Genomic DNA, 26444 nt, shown 5'->3' on the forward strand with positions numbered 1-26444 from the left:
TTTCCAAAATCAAGATGAAGCCAATGGAAACCAGAGCTGCCCAGCACCCCAGAGGGTCATGGCCTTTAACTGTAGGGCTAATTGCAGTGGATTAGAGAACAAGGAAATTGATGAATGAATTAAGTGCTTATTTCAGATGGCTACATGTGGGAAGACAGACAATACATAAGAAGAGACAGAAAACATGGTAGACTGAGGCCACGAGTCCAACTTTTCAGTCCTTTTGAACTGAACTTATAATTGCCCCCATTACTTTAAAGAAGTTTTTTTAATAGTCCAACAACTGACTGCTCTTGCCTTCAGCAGAGCATTTTTCATTTGAATAGGGAATTTTTTGGAACTGAAGGACAGATCAGATGTCAACCTACTTTGTAAACTCAGGTACAGGCTAAGTTAAATAGTGTGTGTCCTACAGACAGCACTCCTGCCCACACTGATGGTGTCTTACCTCTTTCAGAGTCGTCCCTGCTGCTGAGGCAGAACTGGGACTGAGGTTACTGTGAAGGGACAGCCTAATGGGGGGAGCTGCTTGTAGTGTTCAGATTCCACTGGAAGTGGGGGTGATACTGGAGGGCTCCCAGAGACCCTGTCAAGTGTGGGCAGTGGCAGAGCTCTGCCAGAGTAAGTGCAATAGCTCATTTACTTTGGCACCCAACAAATTAGGAGCTTCGTAAAGACAGAAGAAAGAGTTTTGTAGTCGCAATTGACCCTCATCAATGAACCATGGAGCTCCCTCAAGTCCTGCCTCCAACCATTCAGTGCCAACCCCCTCAGACTATTTCACCTCAAGGTCCACAGAAACAACCTGGAGACATCCCTGCCTTCCAGAAAACCTTGATGGTGCTACTGCAGCAGAGTCATGGTGCCAGAGGGCCTTGCCAAAACTTCTGAGGACCAAGTGCAGTTTCTCAAACAAAGATGAGAGACCACATGTTGTTTCCAGGGCAGACCCTTTGGAGTCAGCAACCTAACAGCAAAAGAATCAGTTCATTGTGGAATTGATCCCTTTCCCTGCCACCAAGAGAGTTAATCCACAAACACACGGAAAGAGGAAATTTTCAGTGAGAGGCCCAACTGAAAGCAATGGTCAGTTTGCAAGCAGTGGCATTTGACCACAAAGGAGGACTGTCCTTTAAGCTCACCTATAGCCTGTCACCCTGAGGACTCAAGCCAGTTTCTTGTATTTGTATTTCAGTGCCATCTGTTTCACTCATGTATGCTACATTTAAAAAAAAAACCTTCATATTGAGATCATGGCTGATAATATGTGGCTTGTTACTTTAGCATGAATATAACTAACTTTTGAAAAAAACTGAGAAGCTCTCCCTTGCTTGTTCTTTTATTTGTTTTAGGGAGACTGTGATTTATTAATAAAGACAGAATTACTTTTTCTGACTCCACGGTGACAAACAAGCCTTGGCACAAGTGTGCAGCAGGTCAGGGAATGTCATTGCAAATGACTGAGTAAGGAAGGATCCATTTTAAGGACAAACATGGACATGTTTAGAAAATTAATGGCTGAATCAAAATATACCCCTCTAAGACTCTTCATATGATAAATATGCTGTCTTCATTAGACCCCTTGTGATTTCTCTTTGCCCACTTTCTAAGAGTATAAAAGCCTGGTCATAGTTTCATTAAAATCAAATGTTTTGGTGCTCTCTGCTTAGGATGAGACCCTTATTACACTTCAGTAGCAATATTTTTTATTCCACAGAAGAAATTTCATTGGTTCTGTTTATGTTCTATTATTCTTTAATAGGTGTGCTTATGACAGAATTATGTGGATTTGAATATGACCCTTCTGAGGGAAAGAAGTGTAAAATTCCCCACTAAGGCTGATCTTTGTATTTGTCAAAACCTGGTATTAATAAATAGGAACTGGTAGGCAGTCTTTCAGAAATAGCTCTGAGACCTTGGATAACATTTACAAATGCTGTAAATGGAGAATGCATCCTGTCTGGCAAGTTGAAGTGTAAAATATGACACATACTACCAGATGGCTGCTCAAAATTATCTGAAATTGCACAAGGGGACCACCACTTTGTTCTGTGGCTCTAACAACCTGTCAGCAAGGTCTTGTGCTGTGCAGGAGCTATTGCAGGGCTTGGCTGTGGAGTTTAGAAGTCACTAAGCAGGAAACTGGGATGAAGAGAAGACTGATAGGATACTAAAACATGGCTTTTCCAAGACTTTTTGCTCTTGTTTTTTCAATTTTTTTATGGTCCTCGTTTTAATGCCGTTTTTTGTCCTTTGTTGATGGTATTAAAAGTTTTATTTGATTATTTCCTTTTCTTCCTTTCTATTTTTTTTTGTTTTTAAGAACCTGCTACCTGTAGTGTACAGACATATGTACTGTGCTGTGTCTGGGGGTCTTGTGCACATCAGAAACATTATTCACAGGTCATTTCACAGCTGTGAATAAAGTGATTGTTGCTTTCTCAAGCCTGTTTCACCATCAAAGAGGAACAGCTGAGCAATAGGGCCAAAAGCACTGTGTGCTTTTAAGAGTGGTTCAGAAAATAACCATTAAATCATTTAACAAGTTTTCTCAGCCTTGAAAATCAGAAATAAGAGCCTTGAAAACACAAAACCTCTTCTTGTTTGGTTAGCTGAACCTGAAGATGTGAAACTGAGAGTGTTCAAAGCAGCCAAGTGATGGCTCATATGCCAGGTGTGGGTCTTGGGTTGAATCAATCCTTGTCATCCCAGCTGGGGTTGTTCTCAGAAGTCCAGGTGGTTTCTTTCTAGTTCTCCTGTTCCCTAAAGAAAAGCAGCTGCTCTTCAGCCACCTGCATTTTCTCTTGGACAGGATATTTAAGGACAGGACATTATATTGGAAGCCTGGAAGATGCACAAAGGAGTTTTCCTCTTGTAAGGAAATAACTTGCCCAGTCACCATTCCCCAGTTTCCCTGTTTCAAGGACTGGCTGCAGCCAGGATAAGCTGTCTCCTAACAGCCAGCATTGTGCTAGAATGCTTTATTATTTAATAGCATTAAGCTTTATCAGTATGAATTGGCTCCCAAATGCATATGGCAGCCTAGACTTTTTGGCACATGAATAATAGGAGGATAAAGGCAGTTGATTGAGGGGAACTCCTCTCATGCAGACAAAGAAATAGGTTTCTACTAAATAGCCAGCACGTGGAGAGCAGTGCAAACTTCCCTAAGGTAAAATCTGACTTTTACTCTACCACAGCATCAAAATAATTCCCAAGAAGCAAAGGGATTTGTGTTACTGTAGCTGAAATTAGAAGCTGGGCTGTCCCTCCCAGATTCCAAACAGAAAAACAGATCCAGTGTTCAGACTTTGTATTGAACGACTCCCACATGCTTAGGAGTTAGAAATTTTCTTTGTTAAAAATGAAGTGTACTCCTCGTGGGTCAGCTTCTGAGTTGCTGATGCTTTGCTTGTTGAGTGTATCAGCTAGGCCCTCGGGTCCACAGAGAAAAACACCTATTCTGGAACTGTTAAGAAAAATGAAAATATGGTGAGAAATTAGGTATGGAGCAGCTGGATGGTCTTCATGTAAATCATTTTTATGTTTTATAGATGCAAGGTTGGGGTTTTTTTTCTCAATTACAAGAAGTGAGGTAGAATTGGATGTATCTTTCTTAAAATTTAAAACCCCTTAAAACTTACTGCTGCTTCTAAAATAATGGTGGGTTAAATCTCAGCTCTGCAGAAGTCCATGAAAACAGGTTTATCAGCCTCACTGGAGCAAGGAAACAGAGCTTCAAAGGTCTTACAGCACAAATTCCTGAGAGGAGCTGTCTGGGGTTTTCCTACTAATTTTAGCTGCTTATTTAAAGGTCACCCATATTCAGGTTTGGTTTTTAGAGGTAGCAAGTGTTTTTGGAGGTATTTAGATATCACCTATCATTCCTATCTACTTGGCTGCATTGATGGGGTATGGTTTTTTCCTAAATCTTCTGCTAGTAATTATACACTCCAAGAAGTACCTGACAAAAAAGGATGTGTTGGGATTTTTTAATTGTTTGGTCAAGATCACAGATCATGGCTGAAAAGAGAATGAAAATACCTGGAGAAACTTTCAGAAAAAGAAAAGCTCCTCAGATATTATCAGCCAAAGAACAAGATTGTGCTGTATGGCATTTAGACAGAGGAAGTCCACAGACACTATAAACTTGCACAGGTTTACCCAGGATGCTGCTCTGCAATAGTTTTGAACTCATTTTCCCAGTTAGGTCTTCCATACAAGGTTTTCTGTTTAAGGCCTGTAATCACATCTTTTTCTTCTTCATGATGCACCACAAAGTGAGTGGCCTGTGGGAGGTGAAACACAAAGGACAGTGTAAAGACAGAGGTAGATAGTGCAACATCATGTCCTGTTAAAAAATAATAATGTCTATACTGACTGGATTATTTTCCACCAAGAACATGGAATTTATGGTGTTTGGGAAGGAAACCTAACATGGATAAAGTCCTGACTATCAGTCTCTACCTCTTACTTTTCCCCAGACTGGGGGATCTCAAGAGTTAAAGCTACGAAGCACTGATCACAGCAATCAGTTACACTTCTTTGCAATGAACTTGTTTGGTCTCAGAATTCTAAAACAGGGCTGCAAATTAAACAAAACTTTCCTTTTCAGGTACAGTAATACAACTCCCTTGACTGTAATGAAGCACTGCCAGTTTGTTCTCTGGAAGGTTTGATCCATATGAAGAGGCCTTGCCTGTGTAACTTCCACCTAGACCAGCTAAGTGAATAAAAGCCAGGAAGAGAAGATGTGGTTAAGGGCATAAGTTCAGGCCTTTCAGAGTTTTGCAGAGCTTTTATATGAGGAAAAAAAAAAGTGTCAGGTAACTTTCTCCTCAAGCAGAAATTGTGTGACACTTCCTCTTTCCTTTCTGTTTTTAACATTCCACGTATGATGACATCTTACCTTGTTCCTCCCCCTCTCCTTCTGTCTAGCTGAGCTACAGCATTGTAGGCACGTGGTGAATTTTGCAGCAGTAAGATTTAACTAAATTAAAACATTACTCTAAGTAAGAGTGAGCCCCTTTCCTGGCTCATCACACATTCTCAAGTGGCTGCTCCTTTGTACCCTCACAGCAATCTACAAGCATGGGACCAGGCAGAGAACTCATGAGAGTCCTGGAACAAACATGCTGCCATCGTTCCAACTTTGTGCATTAACTTCCCTGGTTCCAAATGCTGTTGATTACATGCTTTAGGCAGCATTAGCTGTTTCAGAGATGGTCAGCTGCTTCCCACAGTGCACAGCCAGAGTAAAGGAGAAAGGATCTCAGAGTGCACATTAGTTGCTGATCCCATGTAACTTCTGATGGATAACACCTGTCTGCACTCAAAACCTCTGAGAGACAGATGGATGCCCAGGATAAAACAGTGTTTAAACATTTATCAAAAAAGACTTGCTGACATCAACCCCAGAGCACGTGGAAGTGATATTTTCCACTGTGTGGTTACCTGAGTCTCATCCCAGCCTGTGAGGTAGATGTTATAGCTGAGAAAATCTGCATTATTCCTCTCCTGCATTTGAGCCTCCAGAGACTGCAAGAGGTCAGCAAACCATTCAAAGGCATGAGTGTCCCTGCAAAGCCAGTAAAAATAAATCTGGAAGAGACAAGAGTGAGCTGTCAGGGGATATAGGCACTTGTGGTTTTTGGGTTTGTGTCTGATGACAGAGTGAGGATTGTAGAGTTCTTGTAGAAATTGTCCTGACCACATCAGTAGATGAGTAGGATGGTGTTGAAGCTCTTCAGGAGTTTTGATGCTGGGAGGGTTGTAAGCCTGAATGACTGACTGCAAGAACAAGGAAATAGCTTTCTATTTCTCTTCCACATTTTTACTTCACAATGTTTCCCCACTTACCTCCTTGTAAAACAGTTTGTTAGGACATAAGTGATTTAAAGGTGAACTCTTTCTGTCTACTGGCAGGCAAGATAAATTAAAGCAGATAACAAATCCAGTTCTGTTCTCTGAATAGGACCATAAGTGCAAGGTGTGATTTCCTGAGCACAGGGAGTTTCCGGGGGCAGGAGGGGACAGGAGGATGGTAGCTTTGCTTTTCCATGGACAAAAAGGTGTTCTCTTTGTGCTTAGGGAAGGAGTGCAATATTTGCCCAGGCTGTAGAGCAGTGCCTCAGAATTTCTGTTCCTCAGGCAGACTGAACACCATCTCCACTGCAAGTGGAAATCCCCAGGGCCACAGTCAGGGTTGTGCGTGTGCTTTCGCTCTTAGGCTTTTTTTCCTTTCATTATGTTTTTGCCTTGGATCCTCCTGCTTCCCTCCTGCTAACCTCATGAGATAACTGGACTCTTCCTTCTTTTAGGACTTATTCATGTCTGGATCTAGATCACCTTTGCTGTGCCTGTTTCCATTTGGGCTCTTGGCCCTTGAACACTTACATGGGTTCTGGGAATGAGAACACTTACCTTCTTGAGTTTTAGGTTGGTCGCATCATGGCAATATTTGTACCACACAGACTTGAGCACAGATGCAAAGGGGGTGACCCCTATTCCAGCTCCAACAAGCATAACAGTTTCATAGCTGAATACATCCTCACTTGCTGTTCCAAAGGGGCCATCCACAGCTATCCTGAAGTGGAAAGCATGCTTAATAAATCAATAATGAACATTTATTAACACCATTTAAAAAAACAGTATAAAGTATTTGTCTACTGCAATGCATATATGGACTGAATACCAGTCAGCAAAAGCAGAGGTGGAGTTGAAAAAAGGAACTGTAAAGAGCCATCTAAGGCCTGTGATGAAAGTAGTTAAGGTTTTTTTGGTGTCACCAAACGGGTCGAGCCAAATTTAAACTGTCATAGGTGTTCATTAACTTTACCACAGAGACTCTTTGTACATACTTGGGCAACTTCCATGCCTCCTGGAATTCTTGTTTATCACATCCACAGGCATTGAACAAGCCCTCTGTCCAGTCCCCTACAATACGGACGTGAATGCTGAAGTAATCCTCTTCTGGAGCAGAGGTTAATGTAAATGGATGCCATTCCAATTTAGACACTGCTGGACATTTGACAAAAATATACTGTCCAACCTCCATCTTAAAGCCTTTTTTCATCATCTGGAGCTCAATTGTCTTGAAAGGATGAATGACCACCTGCAGTGAGAAGGACAAGGGAGAAAAACAGGAAAATGTCAGTCTTCACTGGGTGTGTCTGCATCTTCCATCACTATCATCATCCTCTGCTATGAGAGCAGGGGAAACACAGGTGAAACTTTCTTGCCAGCAGGACTGAGAATGAGGAATAGCATGTGACAGCCAGGTCAAAGCCTTTAGAAGATGCTGAATTTTTGGATGAAGTAGTTTTTCACACCGTGTTTACAGTCACTCCAAAAGGGACATGTCAGACTGGCACATCTTGTAACACATCACCAGATCTATGTGTGCACTTTGTTAATTCCAGGTGTACTGTACACAGTGGCACAGAACACAGTGTTAATGGACCTGACTGTAAATGTAGGGGCAAAAACATAGGGCTGTCATACAGATAGGGAATTGGATACGTAGTACCCCTGGAAACTGAAGTTTTCTTGTTATAGTTGAGTGGGAGCTTGGCTTTTTAGCCAAGAATAAATAAAAGCAACATTCTAGAAGCAAGGTTAGTCATTCTGTCACTATAATTTTTTTAATCCTAAAGCTGTCTCCAAAGCTTATTTTCATTTTTCAAAAGAGATTTGCAAGAGGGAGAATCAAGTCTCTATTTGTTTAATGGAGGTATTAATAATAATGTTTGGGATTGTGAAAGAAATTTTCTGCTGACAGAGCACTAAATGGAATATGGTGTAGAAATGGGTCATAGATATTGTAGCAAAATTATTTTGGTAATAATTCTATTTTGGCACACTAGTATATAGGAGCCTTCCAACATGACAGCATTGTTTCAGAGCTGAGCAGAGACATACACCATGTGATTTCAACAGGGTGTGTCCTCAGGATGCAGCACTGTGTAATGTGAGGAAATTACACTGGGAACGGCCAGGGTAATTTGCATATGTTTGAGCTTAGTGCCATGCTAATTTGGCTGTCAGACCTTCAGATCGAGTGTTGGTTAACACATCATGGAGAACGGAAGTTCAGCATTAGATTTGGGTGCATAAAATGGGCACCCTCTAACTCTCACTTTCTGGAGTAATTTGTTCTGTATCTTAAATTACTTCTAAGTTTGTTGAATTTCTGCATTGTAGAGTTTTTCACCCAATAAAAAAGGTATTATTTTCTCTTTCCTAAGATTCAGCCCTGCGCCCTGGCTAACTCCCTCCTTTTCCTCCCCTTTAGTGCCAGGCTACATTCGGGTGTTACAGGTTTGCATCATGACAGCAGTCAGAACATGCCTTTCACTGATGACTTTGTTGTGAAGGAGCCTCTGGCTTTGCTGCACCATTTGGAAAAAAATGGGAGTGTTTTATCTGGTGTTAAGTGTAACATCAGCACATACCTTTGTGATAACAACCTTCTGCTGTGACCTCCAAAACCGCACCAAGCGCTCACACAGGTACAGAAACATGGGACCTACCACCCACTTCCATGTCTGTAAGCAGAAGAGAGTAAGGCAGATGATGAAAATCATAGAATCATAGAAAGGTTTGGGTTGAAAGGGATCCTAAAGATCACCTAGTTCCAAACCCCCTCTCGTGGACGGGGGCACCTTCCACTAGACTAGATGGCAACTTGGATTAAATCAAATTCTGGAAATGCAATAAGCAGAGATGAAGTTCAAGTAATTTAGGTTCCTTATCAACCAGATAAGATATATGATACCTTCAAAATTCTGGTCAGAGAGGGAATTTCTCTTTATCAAAGAGTTATAGCTGGCTTTTTAGTTTCTATTAGATTTACAGCAAGGTGTTTTCCTATAAGCAATTTTGTCTCTCTCTAGAAAATAAGGTGACCAAGTGAATGTGGAATAAAACTCTAAATGTTTTATTGCTCAGGTCTATATTACTCCAAGAAAATATGTGGGTTTTGTTAACATATCAGTCTGAAATGTGAAAGAAAAGACACCCTGGTCAGCCAATAAAAGCTGAAATTTCAGAGTCACATTTCCAGAGGCATCAAGTTTTTGTTAATGATCATTAGTCCATTAATAATCTGAAACTATTTATTTTGTGATTCTAGAAAACTCCAGAAGCCAATGTTTAATTTTGAATAAACAGTTCTGAGTTACCATTTGCTCTTTTGCTTTGCCTGTTAATTGTGCTCATTTCACAGCACACTGAAAGTGGGCTGTCTGTCTGTCTGTCTGTAGTCCACTTCTGTTTATAATCCATTGTGTTGAAACCTATTGCTTCATGTAAAGAAAGCTGCCACTGAGGAGCACTGAGGGCTACAGAGCTGTTTTTCTGTGCAATTGGATGTATTGTTTAAGAAAAAGAGTAAACTGTAAGTATTTTTAATTGGATTTACTCTCAAGTGAAATTCCCTTACCATAGGAGGATTCCCTGAAAACTTGGGGATTGGGCAAGCCTCATTCTTCCCCCACTGAGTGAAGTTCTTATAGCAAATCTCTGGATTATGTTCAGCCAGACTCTCAGCTGTCTGCCCCCGTACAATACGCCTGGAAAAAGGAAAGATCATTAAGGCAATGAATTTAAGATTAAGGTGTCTGTCCCTTATTGTTATTCTATTTATGTACTACTCTATTTATACAGAGTTGTGGACTTCTGCACTGCTGCAGGTTTGATACAGCTTTTCTGCTGAAATCAACCCACAAAATCGCTATTAAAGAAATAAAAATGGGGAGTAAAATTTATGGGAGAAAATATTGATTTCGTGATTAGGTGAGGAACTGAGAGTTCTGTTCATTGCCATTTCGTGCATGTGGCCACAGTAGGAAAGCTTCATTCTTTTCTGAGTTATCCTACTTTTTTCTTCAAATAAAAATAAACACCAAGTCCCCCAACAAATAAATAAATAAACAACAACAACAAAACCAAACCATAACGTGGAGTGGACAAGTAATCCATTTCCTACTGACCAGTACATAGATTATTTCTATTATCTTAGAAATTCCTTTCCAACATACATTCTTCTTACTTTGATCCTTCCTCTCCCTCTAACCATGTGGGGCAGCTGTTCAGGTGCTGTGAATGAACACAGATGTTTCTGACACAAAGCTATACCAGCTGGCATCAGCCAATTATCTGGTCCCTGTGTTCTTGCTTGGTTGGAGTTTGTTGTTGTTGTTTCTTTTATTATAGAGAATTCTGACTGACCCAGTGCAACTGTATTTCCAGTGGCAGAACTAGTGCTGACAGACAGTTTCAGTTTCAACGGGAGAAAGTGTGTTCTAGTCTTGTTAACTGTTTCCTCCCTCTGTCTGGAGTTCTGCCAACCTCAGGGGTATGTGAGAGTCCCCAAAATGATGGTAATTAGTAGATGACGATTATAGTAGATAAATTCAGATCAGACCTGCTGATTTTCCCTGGAAACAGTCTGATTATGATCAGGCTGTTCAGTTTTATACCTATGCAATTCTGTTGATATCTCATTCCTATAACTTCTTTCTCTTTTTCTAGCTCAGTTTCTGCAACTAGACTATATTTCTTACACTAAAAACAAAAACAAAAATAAAACCCATGGTATTTAAGTCGCATGCAAGCCTTGCTTTGGGTGACAGATTTATCACAAGATTATTAGGAAGCATGTCTACAGTCCTGGAAGTTAAAATATTAAATATTACTAATGAACCTCTTCCTCGTTAATAGTTTGATTAATATCCTGCCTGAAAAAATAAAGGGAAGCAGTGACACTGTCGCAGGAGCATCACGAGTTGCAATTTGCAGGAACATCAGCAGATGCAATTTACTTCCCCACTAATGACTACGGGTTCAGCTAAGCTGCCCTCTGGGATGAGTTACGGGAACAGGAGGAGCCCATTTCCTCCTCTGCTCACACCATTGCTTAAGGCAAAGGGGGTCTGAGGGTTTCACTTTGCCCTGTCCTCTGTTCAAGGTTTGACAGTGCCAGTACCCTGTACAAGTGAAATAAAAACCTGTTTTTCCTTACTAGTAAGTGTAGATCCTCTTCTGGTACTGTAATTAAACCTTCAGTAGTATAGCCTTATAATTACTTCCTTTTTTGGCTGCAAGTCTTTCTTTAGCTTCCAAAGCAGAGTAAACTGCAACTCTGTACTCTCTCCTCTTCACATTTACAGTGATGGGAAATTTGGGATATTTGTCTTTGACACATAGCTTATGCACAAAACAACTCCAGTGCTACAAAAGTGCTCTAACAGCTTGTGTCAGACAAGACTCTACCCCTTTGTTTCTATGAATAATATTTGGCTCAGTTTTATATATATATATATGTACATATGTGAATATATACGTACATATGTGTATATATATATATGTAAATGTGTGTGTGTATATATAGATGCACATGTGACAGTCTTCTGTCTCCTGAGATAAACTGACATCTATGCCTCTTTATGACAGCATTGTGTAGTAACTGTGGCAAGTCTGGACATCGTGCCAGTAACTATACAATATTCCCTGCAGAAAACATGAACTAGTTCTTTTCCTTCAGCAGGTTTTGCTCAAGCCTTCTTGTTTTGAAAGCTGGAATGGATGAATAGTCGGGGGTGACCCTATCTGCCTTCTATTTCTGTTCTTCCTGTTTAGTTCTCATTTCTGTCTTTTTTTATGGCACTACTGGACTGAAAGGAAGTGGTTTCGAATAGTCAATTTTTGCTGGGCATTTTCAAATTCTAGTGCACCTAGAATTTCCTTTAAAATTGACAATGTGGTGTAATTATGAACTACAAAATGTGGTTTGTATACTTGAGTCTTCTTTTTTTTTTCTATTCATCAGTTCTTCAGTTTTATAAAATGGAACTAAAGTTCATTTTTCCAAGGGACAAAGTTGTGTCATTCCAGAACTGTTGCTTTGGGCTTTTCAGCTATTTCAAAAGAAGATATGGAATGAGGCAACAGTGGAAAAGGATGTCTGGCATTTGGATTTCAGAAAAGCTTACAGTTGTTTACATTTGAGCTGCAGCGACTAAAAATCTATTCTTAAATCCTGCTGACATTAGAAGTTCATCCCAACTGAAACATGAGTCTATACCTGTGATTACTATAGTTTTCATTTCAACAAAATCCTGGACTCTATATAATATTTATACTGAGATGCCCTTACATGCAGGCATGTAATGCAATTCCGTTTAGGAGAGAAAGGTAAATTAACAATTACAAACAGGAACCTTGGAAAAGAGCTTTACAATGAAGACATCAGAGGAAGCTGAGTGTCAGTGAGCTTAAGTTTGCCAAACATAAAACCTCATGTGTGTGGTCAGCTTGTACAAATCAGTGAGAGCCTCTGGGCTCTCAGAGCCTACACTGACCCACCACAACCACCAAAACTGCTACTCGGTGACTGCAGTCCTATACTCATGTATGTAGAGAGCTTTAAGTTAAAATACAGTAGTATAATGTATTTTTGATAAGTCCAAATACTCACCCAGCACCATGGATGACAAGGCCAATAAAGAAGATGACAAAGAGATGATGGGTGTACCAAAATACTTCAAAATATGACCTTCGGATGGTTTTGGTGGATGATGTGATGATTAGAATGAGGGCCAGAGTGATGATAACACCCGTGAGACCAGCCAAGTATGTGAAAGCCACGTACAGGCCCCCCACAGGATTCTGTGAAATAAATGCACATGGTCTAAGGAAGGGGTTGCATCAAAGCAGAGCCAGTTGGATCATCAGTCGACACACCTGTACCTTGTTACTAGATTTTAGGTTCATCCTCTGTGAATTTGTATGCCAACAATGCCAAAATCCCCCTCCAGTCAGAAGACTGCTTTGCAGGATATCTGTTTTCATCTATTAGTCAAAACCACTTTGAAATCCTGAGGTGAAAATTTGAAGTACTACCAAAATTCAGCACAAATATTCCTGACAAATATAGGGAAATTAATTGTACAATGTTTTGCTGCAAGACAGCCCAGACCTGGATTTTGCACACCAGAAACAGGCACTCTGGTCTTACATGATCATCTAAACAAATGTAATAAGGACTTCACAGCCTGATGTCACTTACCCCGATAGTTTTTCTAAAGAAGTTGACGTAGCTTTCATCTGGTTTATCACCAAGAGTAGAAAGCACAGCTGCCAGAGTTCCTTTCTCTTCAACACGGGCTTGCACACTCCACTCTACGTTGAATAAGTGTGCAATGGTGTGAATTGCTGGGAGTGACAGGAAAGGAATAATCAGCATTAAGCACAAGTACTGAGTGGTTTTGGGGGGTTGCATTTGAAACTTTGTCACATTTGTGGACTGCAGTTTAAGGCCTTTACCATTCTCACCCTCTTCATCACAATTTCAGATCACTGATGCATTTTACTGTTAAAGCTTTACCAGCTGAAATTTACATTTTTTGGGCGGAGGAATGAAAGGGAAGTTTCCAGCACACCTTTGTTCAACAAAGGCTTGCAACAATTCAAGTAGTAGTACCCTAATACATGGGAAACTGAAGCATGGGGTGGCTTCACTTATTTGCCAGGATCATCCTCATCCAGGATTTCTGTAGAAGAGCCAAGAAGTGAAACTGGATTTCTTTGGAGTCACAATTGTTAGTGCTGCTTTGTTCTTCTGTATTGATAAAAATCATTAATAATCTTGCTGGGCTGAATGTATCCAAAATCCTAAAACAGCTGAGATGTTTCACGCTAATTCTACCACAGGTTACTGCAGCAGTAATGTTGTACAACACTTTCCAAGCCTTGTGCCCTCTTGTAAAAGCAGATTAACCTTCAAAACAGGTACAGATCAAAAGTCCCCAAATAATCCACCTCTGCTGCAGCCTGATAACTGCATCACCCTGCTCCTTTTCTGTGAAGTGGTAGTCAGATTTCAGTCACAGCTCAGAAAGGGAACCTGCTCAGCCCAAGTAATATGCTGATACAAGGACTATTCTAGGATATGTGATTTGTAAGGTACTTCCACTGAGAAGTAAAAAAACCTGATGAATTAAAAAAAAGAAATAGAAAACCCTCCGTTTAGGAAATGAGATATAAAATATAAAACAGTTTCATGGCCAGCCCATGTTTTCAATCATTTCTACCATTTGTTTCAGACATGCCAGCTAAGAAATAAGTCTAAACAAGAATTCAAGCCAGAATATCCAATTCTCAGGATGTTGCTAAACACCCCTTATTACACTATCATAAATGGTGCTGATAGTTCAAAATAACAGTAATCTCTCATTATTATCTTTTGCTCCCTGACAGCTGACAAATATTTGGAAACTGACTGAAGGTTTGGCAAGTACTGAGTCTTTTAGGTTAATAAAATCAGGTCTCTTCCCATATCCTCAAGTACTTGAATCCCACTTGGACTGTGTGGAAAATGCACAATAAAGCAACAAACAACGAAAGGTTTGAGTACCAACCAGTGTGAAGGGCGATCATCCATGCCACCATTTTGTGAAAGGTGAGGTTCCTGTCCAGCTGTCGTCTGATACGGGTAGAGCAGCACTTCAGGTTTGAAGAAAAAAAAAATTTGAAGACTATTTATGTTGTTTATGCACACTTTTTAAATGCAGGGACAAAACCAGTGGCTCTGAGCTCAAGCATTGGTAGCATTGCTAGAAAAATTCTAGAATTCCTAAATATAGGCAAAAATATATCACCCCCCATACTTCAGAAAATGGGAATAACAGGTTATGATTTACATGTCCCACTGAAACAAAGTATTTGATAATGAGATAAAACTTAACATCCATTATGACAATGGTATGTATCTTATCTGTGTTAAGTTCCACCTTAAAAACAGAAGGAGGGACCACGATCTGCCATGGCAGAGTGACTGCTTTGGTAGCTTCTCAAGTTGCCACTCAGCATCAGGATGTTATTGAAGTTCATGCTGTAGAAATTGACTGTAAAGTTTAGGTATAACTGTCTGAGGCAGCCCCCACCCCAAATGTGCTAGTCACTTATGGTGGTAATACAAAGGGATTCCTTCCCCAAAATACAGGTATTCACTTACAACTTCTTGTTGGAGTTACCCAAAAAGAAACAGACAGGAAAAAATCTCTTCTGATACAAACCAAAGAAATTATATTTTCATTGAGAGGGGTGATGGGTTCCTAACAAATCCCATGTGAATTGTGCTGCAGTCATTGAGTCTTGCTATTTACATTCCTGTAAAGCTGGCATGTGCTGTCTCCACACAGCAGAAGTCATGAGTATCATGTGTTGCATCTTTGTATTGTTTGCTGTCTGGCCAAGGGAAGTAAACACTATGTAAACTAACACAAACATTTCCTCAGAAGAGGAAAACACTCTGGGGCAGTTGCAATGACTTCAGCAGACTATAGCAACAGCCAGGAGACATTTGGCCTTCTCTGTATCCCGAGACACAACTAAAAAGATTGTAAAATAAAACATAGCATAGTGAGGAAGTGCCAACTCGCCCTGGCTGCCTTGCAAAAGTCACTTGATCTTTCTGTTTAAGAAGTGAAGGCCAAGCAGTGGCAAAGGGCTGCTGCTGGTTTCACTAGTGGGCTCATTAACAGCAGTGATGAATACAGCAGTGAGGGGCATGCAAAGACAACACAGCTGTTCCTCCAATTAAAAACAAATAACTTTGTAGCATATGATTTCTGAGTGGCAGGATGGAAAGGGCAAGACTTTTCAGCACATTCCTATTGAACAGTGGGTTTCATCAATTCTTCCCTTTTCTTCACACCAATGACATCGCTGTTGGGAAGGTCACTACCTTTCCAGAAAGTTATTTGACATTTAAAAACCCTGATTTTTCTTAGAGATCCTCACGGGTGTTACGTGCAGAGTACAGCTAAGTAGAGACAACAGAACAAGCATAAGCAGCTGTACCCCTGTGCTGAGGCCACCACAGTGCTGCCACTGCACATTGAGCCCTGTGTGTTTTGCTTAAGATCTAAAATTACATCTTCCTGCAGTGTAGCTTTATTGAAGAAAAGCAACTGAAGCTAAACAAACACCATCTAAGAGTCCTGTTTTATGCCCCTCCCTGCCCTCCTTCCTCCTCTTCAGAGTCCTTTTCTTCCTCATTCCTATCAGCAAGAGTGTGCTGCCAGCAGGAGCGGAGCTGTATCTCCCTGACTGGGTCTCACTTGCACACTGGTGTAGCCTGACTGAATCTACCACAGTGCCCAAGGCAGAAGGGCTCACTCTGTACCTTGAGTACCAAGATAAAAGTGACATCTTCATCAAGATCCTGGTTAGAAAAGTTAAGCTATAGATGCTAGGAGATAAGCAAGTCAGGAAAAGTAGCATGAAGTCCCAGCTGAAGTACAATTCTCAAATGCTGGCATCAGATTTTAGCCTTCAAGTAATATCACCGTATGTGTCTTCAGCTCTGTCACTGCTTTGACCTCAGAAGATCTCTGCCCAACCTGCCTTCAGCTCAACCCCTGTGGAATCTCAAGAAGGCCTTGTATGATCAAGAGCTCATAATTATTTTCCAGTTGCATTCATCCAATAGCAACATTAATTCTTACTAAATTTATGTTCACTATTGACTTCTGCAGCCTGAGGAGTCAGCTCTGAATTTTGGCAGATACTACCTGATCTATGTTAGGACAGGGGAAGAACAGTTTTGACCCTACAGTTTCACTTACTATTCTTTTTCCTTTTATATACACGGAGGTATGGCTGTCTGCTTTTGTAGTAGCCCAGAATCTGAAGGAGTATAGGAAAAGACTGAAATCCTGATGTGTGTAGTTCCACCTTTGTATTCCTAAGTGTTATGCCTTAGAAAGTCAAAGACACTGGCCTTATGCATAAACAAAATTTATGACCTTAATGTGGCAGGCACATCTCATTTATTCAGCCACACTCATTGTCAGGATGTATGTGCTAGACAGAGGTACAACCTGGCTTGTCTGATTATTTTCTTACTACTTCATATCCCACTCTCTTCCCTTATGAAGGACTCTTGAAACACTTCCTCTTCTGCTCTTTTCAGCCCCCACAGTCTGTCACATTGGCATGAAAGAATCTATACTAGATTTGGAGATGAAAAACAGCTTTTGTGAACTGCTTTTTTGATCCTGTGTACATTAAAGTGGCCAGAAAGAAAGGAGGAACATCATACCTTTGAAAGGATAGTTCATGACCTTAAGGAAAATATTGCTTTTTCACTGGACCATGGCCTGCATTGTCTCCATTATTTCTTCTGTAATAGCCAGAAATCTTGATTCTGGCAGTGTGGCACAGTCAGTACGATCACAGGAACCCTCCCCAGCTGCCACTTAGAATCACCTGCCCTTAGTCATGGTTCCTCAGTGCTGAGTGTAACATCTGCATTTGGGAGCTAGAAACGGCCAAAAAGGCTGTGAACTATTTCATCCTGAGATGGAAATGCAATTCAGACAAGAAAGAATGTAATTTATGAATCAGCGGAAAAAAATTCCCATTCTGAAAGTTTGTGAAAGACTACAATTACCTGAAGCACTGAGCATGCAAAGACAGCAGACATGGGCTAGTGTGTCCCTCTCTGAGAGTTGCATCAGTGACAGAGTGTGTGTAAGCACCAACAGCTGCTGCCAGCCAAAAGAGGGACTTTGCATCCAGGGCAGCACCATGCCCAGGAGGCAGCACAAAAGGGAGGACTAATTAAAGGCTAAACCTTCAACAGAGGTCTGGATACACCACAGACAGCAGACAGCCTTGCTCACAGCAAAACTCCAGGCTTGCCTGCTTCTTAAAAGAGGACATTCCCAAAGTTCAGTATATTTGGGGAACTTGGACATAGTTTCTTGGTATATTTGCAAGGCTGTTTAGGTTATTATCCTTCCTAAATTTTGAAATACTTTCTTCATCTTACCGCACTTGATCCTCTGAGGAAGGAGAGCAAGTTTCGACACACTGGCAGCAGAATCAACATGCAATTGAAATTCAGGCAAGCTGCAGGGGCCCTTGCAAGGGCCAAGGCACGCTGTAATTGGAGAGATGCTCTTATTAAATGTGCTACCTAAGACATTATCCAGGACGCAGATAGTCACAGATTTCATTATGTATTATATCACAACTTGTGATGACATCCAGAGTTCAGGTTAATGTGAATGTTCACATTTCAGAATAATTGTGTTCTGGTCAAGTCAGAGACACATATACAGGCAGAACACATTCCTCCAGATAGACACCTTCAGTTTTGAAATACTGTGGTTGTCTAAAAAGCTCCCTGTCGTGTCTGGCAGTCAAATACGGATGCAAATCTAAGCCATCAGTAGAGTTTTGTGTCTCAAGGCTGTAAAGAAATTCTCACAGTGTGGTTTTAGTTGTCTGGAGGTTACAGTAGATGCACAGCTTATGAGGGAAGTGGCTTAAGTTCTCTGTTGCCAGTAAAGGGAGTCGAAGGAAATTTGTTGCCTCATCTTTTAGAAATCTATTTCCTTAATGTTCATCTTCACACCCTGAATTATTCCAGGTTTTTGAACAAGGACTATTTGAAATGAGGGAACAATGACCATATTACTCCAAACACAATGAAAGGAAGGAAAAGACAATGTTTGCTGTCCTTGCATGTATTGGGACCCTTTCAAGTTTCAAAGCAAAGCTACTGACTCGGGGTTACACTGAGCTGTGCTTATCCAAGCATGGGTCTCTGTGACTTCAAAGACAACTGTACCATGATTGCAAAGGACAGGATTTGGACCATAGATCTGAAGCCATAAGCAGAATGGGATTTCATGTTTTGTTGAATTAAAAAATGGCTTTGCAAACCTTTGACAAAATGCTGTGCTCTGGGATTTGAAGCTTAGGCTGATTTTTAGGTCTGTGATGAGGGTTTTAAAATGTGTGAAGAAATTAATTTGCCCTGTCAATCGGTCATGCCTCGTGGCAGGTTTGGAAGCAAGTTTTTATTAGGACACATAATGCTGCATTAACCAGCTGGATTATATTTCATAGACCAGGATCCGGAGTCACTTCACTACTTGACTAAAATTCAGATACTTAATAAATATGTAAGTTTTTCAGAGCTAATATATTTGCAAACTATTCATGCTCTGAAAAATACTTGCAAGGGGAAATGATGATACAGTAGTTCAAAGGTAATATTTTATTCATCTTTTGCTTAATAAAGCAGCCACGGTTAATGTTTACTTTAATTAGCAGGAGCAAAATAGTTACCTGAAAACATGTTTAGAATGGGGTCTCTCTATTTTGTGTACCAGTTTTCACTTCAGAAGCCCTGGACATCTGTCTGCATTCAGTTACCTGTTTGCATGTGACTTTTAACTCCTACATGAACCTACTGCGCCAGTCACTGGACACGGTTTCAATCAAGTAAAACTTGGCAAAAATGTTGTGCTCTGTCTATGCCAAGATAAGAATGTCTTGTACTTACGCCAAGGAGTACTCTGGTGTAGAAGAATTTTGGTGGGACATCATACACAAGATAGTACCACCAGAAGAGGAAGACATTTAACCCCAGCCACACAAGCTGAAAGAGAATTAAACGGGATGGTCACAGTTAATTGTGAGAGCTCATCTATCCGCATTTATAGAGTTCAGATAATGGACAATTAGTTCCCTGTGCTCATGTTTGCACAGAGAGTTGTAGTGCAGGGTATAAATGTTTCAGCAGGGGTGAGAGAATTTTTTCTGGTGTAAGTGGGCACAGAGGGTACAGGAGTGGCAATAAATCAAAATACAGCAATGTGTAGCTGAAACTTCTGCACACTCAAGGAGTTTGGACATGATTGTTATAAGTACCATCATATTACAGGGGTTTAACTCTAGTTGAGTCTCCAAACAGGATTAAAGGTCAGGGACTCTTCCAAATGGCAGGTCCTCAGGCACATTAACCTATGTGAGAAGAAGACTTGGGAGCTGTGACAAAGGACAAAGAAGCTAAACACAGATAGCATAAATTATACATAGGGCTGAATTTAAGACAAGGCTTTGAGGGTCTGAAATCAGACATCAGGAAATACTCAACATGGGCCCTTTGGCAGGATGTACACTACCCAAACTGGGCTTCTTCATAGGTGTACTGAAGAATTTTCTCCCAGTTGCACATCCCATAGTGCAGGTTTCTTTAGGAAAAGACAAATTATTGACTCTTAGGTCCATCTAGGCAAAGAGATCATTGTGAATCTGGGCTTTTGCCCTGCTGGAGCTGGTTAGGTGATTTCATATGCCTTATTGAAACAAATCTGTATCAGTGCATGCTCAGTCTAATTAGGTTTACAAAGTGATGCATGAAAACAGAGACAAATTCTGAGAACTGGGAGAAAACCCAGCCTCTGGTTAGAAGTTAACTTCCAGAAACTGTGACATTATAGTCTCTCACCCCTTCTGACCCAAATGTTTTGCTAGTTCTTTTGACTCAACTGACACTATAAAAAAACTTGAGATTAGTTCAGATCTAGAAACTGTAAATAAATACTGGGAAATGAAGGGATTTCCACCAGGGTAATGCAGTATATGGGAAATCCCCAAGTCCTCATTAAAATACCAAGCTCATCTCAGGATTAAATACTCCGGATACAATCTCGCACACTCTGACTTTAAAGAAACATCCCAAGCCAAGATGCTTGACCTGGTTTTTATGGTATTTTAGAGTTCTTCTTGGGGTTAACCCATGTGGAACATGGACCCCTTGAAAACACTGTGACACCCTCTGGCAGCTTGGGATGTGTTGCAAAATTAGCCACCCGTGGTCTTTGGCCAGGGCCAGTGGAGGCAGCACAGAATGGGCTGCCATATTCCTGTTCTGTTTAGGTACGTGAATAGAAATTGTGTTTGTCTTGTTTTGGTCAAACACTGGACAACCCTGAACCTGGTCAGTGTGCAGCAAAGCTGCAGAGTCCAAAGCAGAACCCTTTGGTAAGGCTTCCAGTAATGTGTCCTTTTAGCTGTTTTTGTCAGTGTCTCCACTAGTTTCCTTCCCTATTAGCTACCCTGTTACAGCTTTGAGGTTCTAAACCCAAATTCCTTATTTGAATAAAGCCTTCTTCCTTAATTCTTTTAATATTTCAGTTTTGGTGGAGAAAAAAAAAAAGAAAAAGCCAAAATTTACCTCTTGGCAGTTTGAACTTCCTCGAGTCACTGAAGGTGACAGTAAACACAGTTACTCCCTTTCAAAGCACTAAAGTGCCACAGCTATGGTGCTGTGTTCCTAAACTAGAGCTACACATCTACAAAGCAATATGCAAGTATTGATTGTTCATAGCAGCAGAAATACTCCTTTGAACAAAGATGTTCACATTTTGGTCACCACAAATACATAAGTTCTATGTCTTCTTTTTCATCCTCACAATATGTACATCTGCTAACCAGACTTGGCAACAATACCTTAACTGCTCTTATGTTTTTCTGTTGTATATGTTATTATATATATATATATATATATTTATAGAGATATACCTGTAGCTCTTGTATCACACTGTGAAGTGAAAAAAACCACTAAAATATTAACCCACTTTTCTCCAAGGAGGACTGCCCTGCTTACTCAACACTCTTAAATGCAACAGGAATTTTCAATACTTTTAAATCTTTCTCAGAATTAATTTAACCTACTTTCAGAGCCCCTCAATGCAAGCTATAAACCACAAATTCGATTCAAATGCTAGTTGTCTTGGTGAAGGATTCATGAATCTCTGCTGTAAATTCTCGAATCTGACTCTAATACATATTTTATACCACCAAGACACTCTGCTTTCAGGTACACACACTCTCATTTACAAAACTGCCAGACAGGGTGGGTTTAATAATTGCTTTTTCTGTTGAAGTGCACATAGTTAAGTGAGTTATAATGTCACTTGTTTTCCTTAACTAAAATATTTCTAACAAAGCAAATTAATATATATCCATTTCTCAGTTAACAATGAAGCCTATAGCAACTGAGATACCAGACAGAGCTCCTTGAAAAATTATTCCTGGAAGCATTTTCCTCACACTTGCTCCCCTAGTTTCAGCCTAATCAGGTGCATCATTTACTGGCACAGTGAGAACTGATGAGCACAACTTTCTGTTGAACTTTTCACTAGGCACAAATCACAATAAAAATTGTACTTACAACAACGAAGATGGACAGTCCTTCATTCTCCACCCAGTTACCCATGATTGCCTGAGGTCTGTGTGCACAACAGCCCCACTCTCTCTGGGACAGCCTCTATGTCTTCTCTCATAAGGAAGTGAGAGTAAAAGCTTGCAGCAACCTGTTTCCTTTCCCATTCATTTAGGAAATAAGTTAACCATTGAATCATGCCCACAGTTCTTTTTCAATTATATTTCTACCATACTTACATATAACTTTTCATAACTCAGATGCATATAAACTGTTGAAATAGCCTACTTTGGATACAGAGCATAAAGTAAATAATACAACAGGTCAGGTTTTCTACTAAAAAATATACTGCCACTGAAGCTTCTGTGCACAGCCACAGTCCCACAGGCCTGACCCTGCACCTGCTGGAGTGAACAGCAAGCTGCTCATTGCGTTTGTATGACTAAGGATTTCTCTCCAGAGTAAATGCTGCTCTGATATGCAACTGAGAGTGAGATGGTGAACCACTAATGAGGGCAAGAGCTGGAGAGGTGGGATAAAACCTGTGTGATTTGCAGCTGTCAGGAAAGTGACTTGGCACAGTCTGCCTTACTCCAGACTCAGAAACTGTATTAGGGTCTGATTGTGGCAGTGATGGGATATTTGGTCATGATGTAAAAATGAGTGTGAGGGGACCTGGGCTAGAACACCCATGTTCTGGTGAATGTCTCTCTTCCCTCCTCTACTGCCAACATGCCACTCCCTTCATTAGATTGCTCCTGGAATATGGCCTCCATCAGGTGACATAATCAGGACTTAAACAAAGATCCATTCCAGAAAAAACTTCCACATTTCTGCATTTTCCTAAAAGAGACACGAGCAGTTTCTGCATTATTGTTCCTTCTTGAGATGTATAGAAGAAACACCTCAAATGTTGCCCAGGAACACTTCCTCATGTAGGCAGGACTGGCAATGTTATAATCATCTTCCTCTTGAAGCCTCTCAAGTTTCAGTAACTGAAAGCCAAAATACAATTTCCAAAACCTGTTAAAAGGGGTTGCAGCAACCTTATTTGACAGGCTCTGTGATGGGCCAGGCTCTTATGTGGTATCAGTCACTTTGATGGCCAATCCAAATGGATCACAGAATCACAGAATGAGAGAATGGCTTGGGTTGGAAGGACTAAAAAGATCATCTAGTTCCAACTCCCCTGTCATGGGCAGGGAGGCCACCCACTAGATAGGTTGCTCAGGGCCCAATCCAGCCTGGCCTTGAACGTTCCCACCGTGCCACCAGATATGGTCCTCCACATTTCTGTTTATGGAGGTAGTCTCTGCAAGCTAAACAGTTGGAGTGATGGGGGAAGGAAAGGAGGGGCCCGTTCTGTTTTGTGGATGTCCGTGCTGATTATGAGGACTAGCTTGTTCTCCCTGCCCAGGAATGGCAGTGTTCTCTCTGCCTTTTTCTTCCCCTTAGCTCAGACTAAATTACTTGCACCCTCTCTTGGTTGAGCAAGTGCAGGCATCTAGGATGCTCTGAGCTTTGGCAGCTCTGCCTTGCCTGGAAACACATTAGCCCCTGAAACACATTTATTGGCTCAGGAGGTTTTTGGCAGGCCACAAACCCAGCAGGGGCTGATCTTGGATCAGTCACAACAGTCAAAAAGTCTGACATCCTTCAAACAGCCTGAATAGAGGCCATGAACCAGAGTATATTTCAGCTGCCCTCAGCCTAGCAATTGTTAAATGCAGGTAGTTGACATCACTGCCTGAACACAAAAGAAAGGGCAGAGATGCTGGACCCTTCTATAGCTGGTGAACTCTAGTGCTTGCTGGTGCTGGTGAGTTTTTCTGTTAATTTCGAAAGTAACATGACAACATGCAGCAAACTTTGCTCATTGCAAGGGGGAGTAGAAACAGAACCCAAACCACCCACACATCACCCCTGATTTTCTAGTGCTTCCACCTTCTGAATGAGTAAAGCATCTTTGCTATTACAAAAACTTGCATGCTTTGTGCTTTGTCCTAGCTTGGAAAATGTATCCTGTACAAGAAAAGGCACCATTGGCAGCTCTGTATTAATTACACAGGAGTGTAAAACTGGAATACGGAAAAAATGAAATTCTATCTCATTCTGTTCCTAAAATTTCTTTCAAGTTACTTGATTACACACAGCATTTTTCATCCTTTATTCCGTAAAGTTCAGTGAACAAGGATCCTTTTGCAGCATGACTGTATTGCAAAAGTACTCAGGTCTCAGGGTTCTTCATTTCCTTGCAGTAATTTCACCACATTGCTTTGGAATTAATTTAGTTCCTCTCCCGCTCTGTGCAGCAATGGGCTGTGTATTGCTGCACAAATTTAATGCCAACGCAGTAGGCCTATGGGTTTCACACCTGCCTCCTAAAGGGGACAATGAAAAATTCTGCAAGTATAAGCCAAGGAGAGACCTTGATTAACTTCTTTTGTTTTGGATGCTGAAGTCTTTATTTTGAATGCTGTGCAATCCCTGTTTACTAACCATCCCTTGATTCTACACCAAAGAGAAAGAAGCAAACAAGAGCCTTGTCAAGCTGTCTTCCTTGAAGGGATTCTTCACACATAGCCTGAGGCTGTCACTGTATATGCGCTTGCCTTCACTCAGGGGAATGACATAGTCTGAAACTTCTGCCTTCCTGTTTTGTTTACAAAATAAATGATTCCATGCTGAGAGGAGGGCAGAAAAATGGATAGATAAGAGCCAGGAAAAAACCATGTCAGTGAGAATCCAATAAGGACTGGCAGATCCTTCTAGGTCTTTGCTTTACACTCTAGCCCTCAATATAACCCTGCTCCAGTACTTCCTCACTGCTTTTTTGCAATGATCATGAGAGACCCACATGCTATATTAAAAAAATCCAAGTATTATCCAGATGCTATTTGCCACACCAGTCTTGGCTTGAAGTCAAACAGCTCTGTCACAAAATGGGCCAGAACAGCTGCACACTGCTGTGTTATTGGAAGGAAGAGAGGAAGAGCCACCACCAGCAACATACCCTAAGTACAGAGACAAATTTCATTACCTTTAGCAGGCGTGGGACGGAGGGAGAGGGAGCCGAGGTCTCAGCCTTTCAGCAGGGTCCCAGGCTTCACGATCTGCGAGTCCGGCTCTGGCTCTGCAGCACAACTATCGTCTATTTGCTCTTCCTCTGTAAAGAGATTTTCCGGAGCTTCAGATCCACTTCGTTTACAGCGGTGCCGGTGATAGCCCAGGGTAATACACCTCTGCCTGCAGAGAGGGGCTTCACCAACGATTTCCCACCCAAGAAAACTTCTCGGAAGATGGGACGGAGAGAAGTTTCTCCTAAACCGGTGGCTCGTCATCCCAGCGCCCGGCGGCCCCGCGGCTCGGCGGTGCCACCAGCTGGGCAGCGCCGGACCCCGCACGGCCCGCGGGTTACAGCCCAGCGCAAGGGGCTGGAGTTGTGCCCATTCTGCCCCGGACCTTCCCACCGTATGCACCTGCCCTCGTGTCTCCTTTCCTGTTGCATCCCTGTTCAAAATCGCTTTCTTACTTTTCCCTCTCGCTTGCAGTGCTGGGCCGTCAATTCCCATTTCTAATTAGCAGCCCATGATCGCAGTCTGGGAAAGGATCTCTATAGATCATCAGCCCACTTCCATTCCAAATAGGATCCACTGGAGCTGTATCACTCCAGACACACACGTTTGCATTCCCACTTCCACACCTGAAAATGAGGGAGGTACTAAGGCTGTGCTTTGGTAGCTCATGACTGCGAGTGTGCTCTGAGGAGTCATTTAAAAACACATGAAAGGAAAGGTCTGCTCAGCTGGTGTTAATGGCCTAAGGCACTGGGGAGTGGGATCTGTGTGGGTGCAGTGGTCTCTGGGCTGATTCTGGCAGTGAAACTCCTGTGCTTTTATTTGGGCTTTATCCATTGGCTGACTGGGTGTCTTAGTGCCCATATTACAGCAGTGAAAAAAGTGGCATCAATATAACTACACAGCCATAGAAATATTCCAGCATTCCCCCTCATGCCCAGGAACAGCCACCCAGGTGGGAACACCATAGTGGCTACACCGGGTCACATTACAGGTCTCTGCATTGCTGCACTTTGTCTTATAAAATGCAAAGGAGTGCTGTGATAGCTTTTTTTGCTGTTTTTTCTCTCTCCCAGTCCTCAGTGGGGGAGTAACAGGGTGACCCTGCTCAGTTAGCAGATGCCTGTCCACAACCAGGCACCCAACAGACACAGAATCACAGAATATGCTGAGCTGAAAGGGACCCACAAAGATCATCGAGTCCCACCCTTAGCCCTGCACAGGACCATCCCCAGAGTCACTCCATGTGCCTGAGAGTGTAATCCAAACACTTTTGGAGCTCTGTCAGGCTTGGTGCTGTGATCATTGCCCTGGGGAGCCTGTCCCTGGGCTAACCA

At 41.5% G+C, this 26444-nt stretch overlaps 1 protein-coding gene across 2 annotated transcripts; it reads right to left on the bottom strand.

Annotated features, from left to right (window-relative positions):
- Positions 1–3298: 3298 nt before the first annotated feature.
- Positions 3299–25385, bottom strand: CYBB (cytochrome b-245 beta chain). 2 transcript variants are annotated; one of them, XM_071556805.1, is made up of 13 exons: positions 25071–25385; positions 19364–19459; positions 17840–17950; positions 14421–14505; positions 13070–13215; positions 12479–12669; positions 9443–9572; positions 8454–8546; positions 6861–7114; positions 6424–6586; positions 5455–5601; positions 4165–4289; positions 3299–3469 (listed from the first exon to the last, which is right to left on the bottom strand). In XM_071556805.1, exons 3-13 carry the CDS (start codon positions 17897–17899, stop codon positions 3343–3345), a joined length of 1521 nt encoding a protein of 506 aa, XP_071412906.1. In that variant the 5' UTR covers positions 17900–17950; positions 19364–19459; positions 25071–25385; the 3' UTR covers positions 3299–3342. The 2 variants fall into 2 exon arrangements, with proteins under 2 accessions (XP_071412906.1, XP_071412002.1); XM_071555901.1 differs by lacking the exon at positions 25071–25385 and adding an exon at positions 22040–22138.
- Positions 25386–26444: the final 1059 nt, after the last annotated feature.

This window comes from Pithys albifrons, chromosome 1 (assembly GCF_047495875.1).
Source record: "Pithys albifrons albifrons isolate INPA30051 chromosome 1, PitAlb_v1, whole genome shotgun sequence".
NCBI classification, from domain to species: Eukaryota; Metazoa; Chordata; class Aves; order Passeriformes; family Thamnophilidae; genus Pithys; species Pithys albifrons.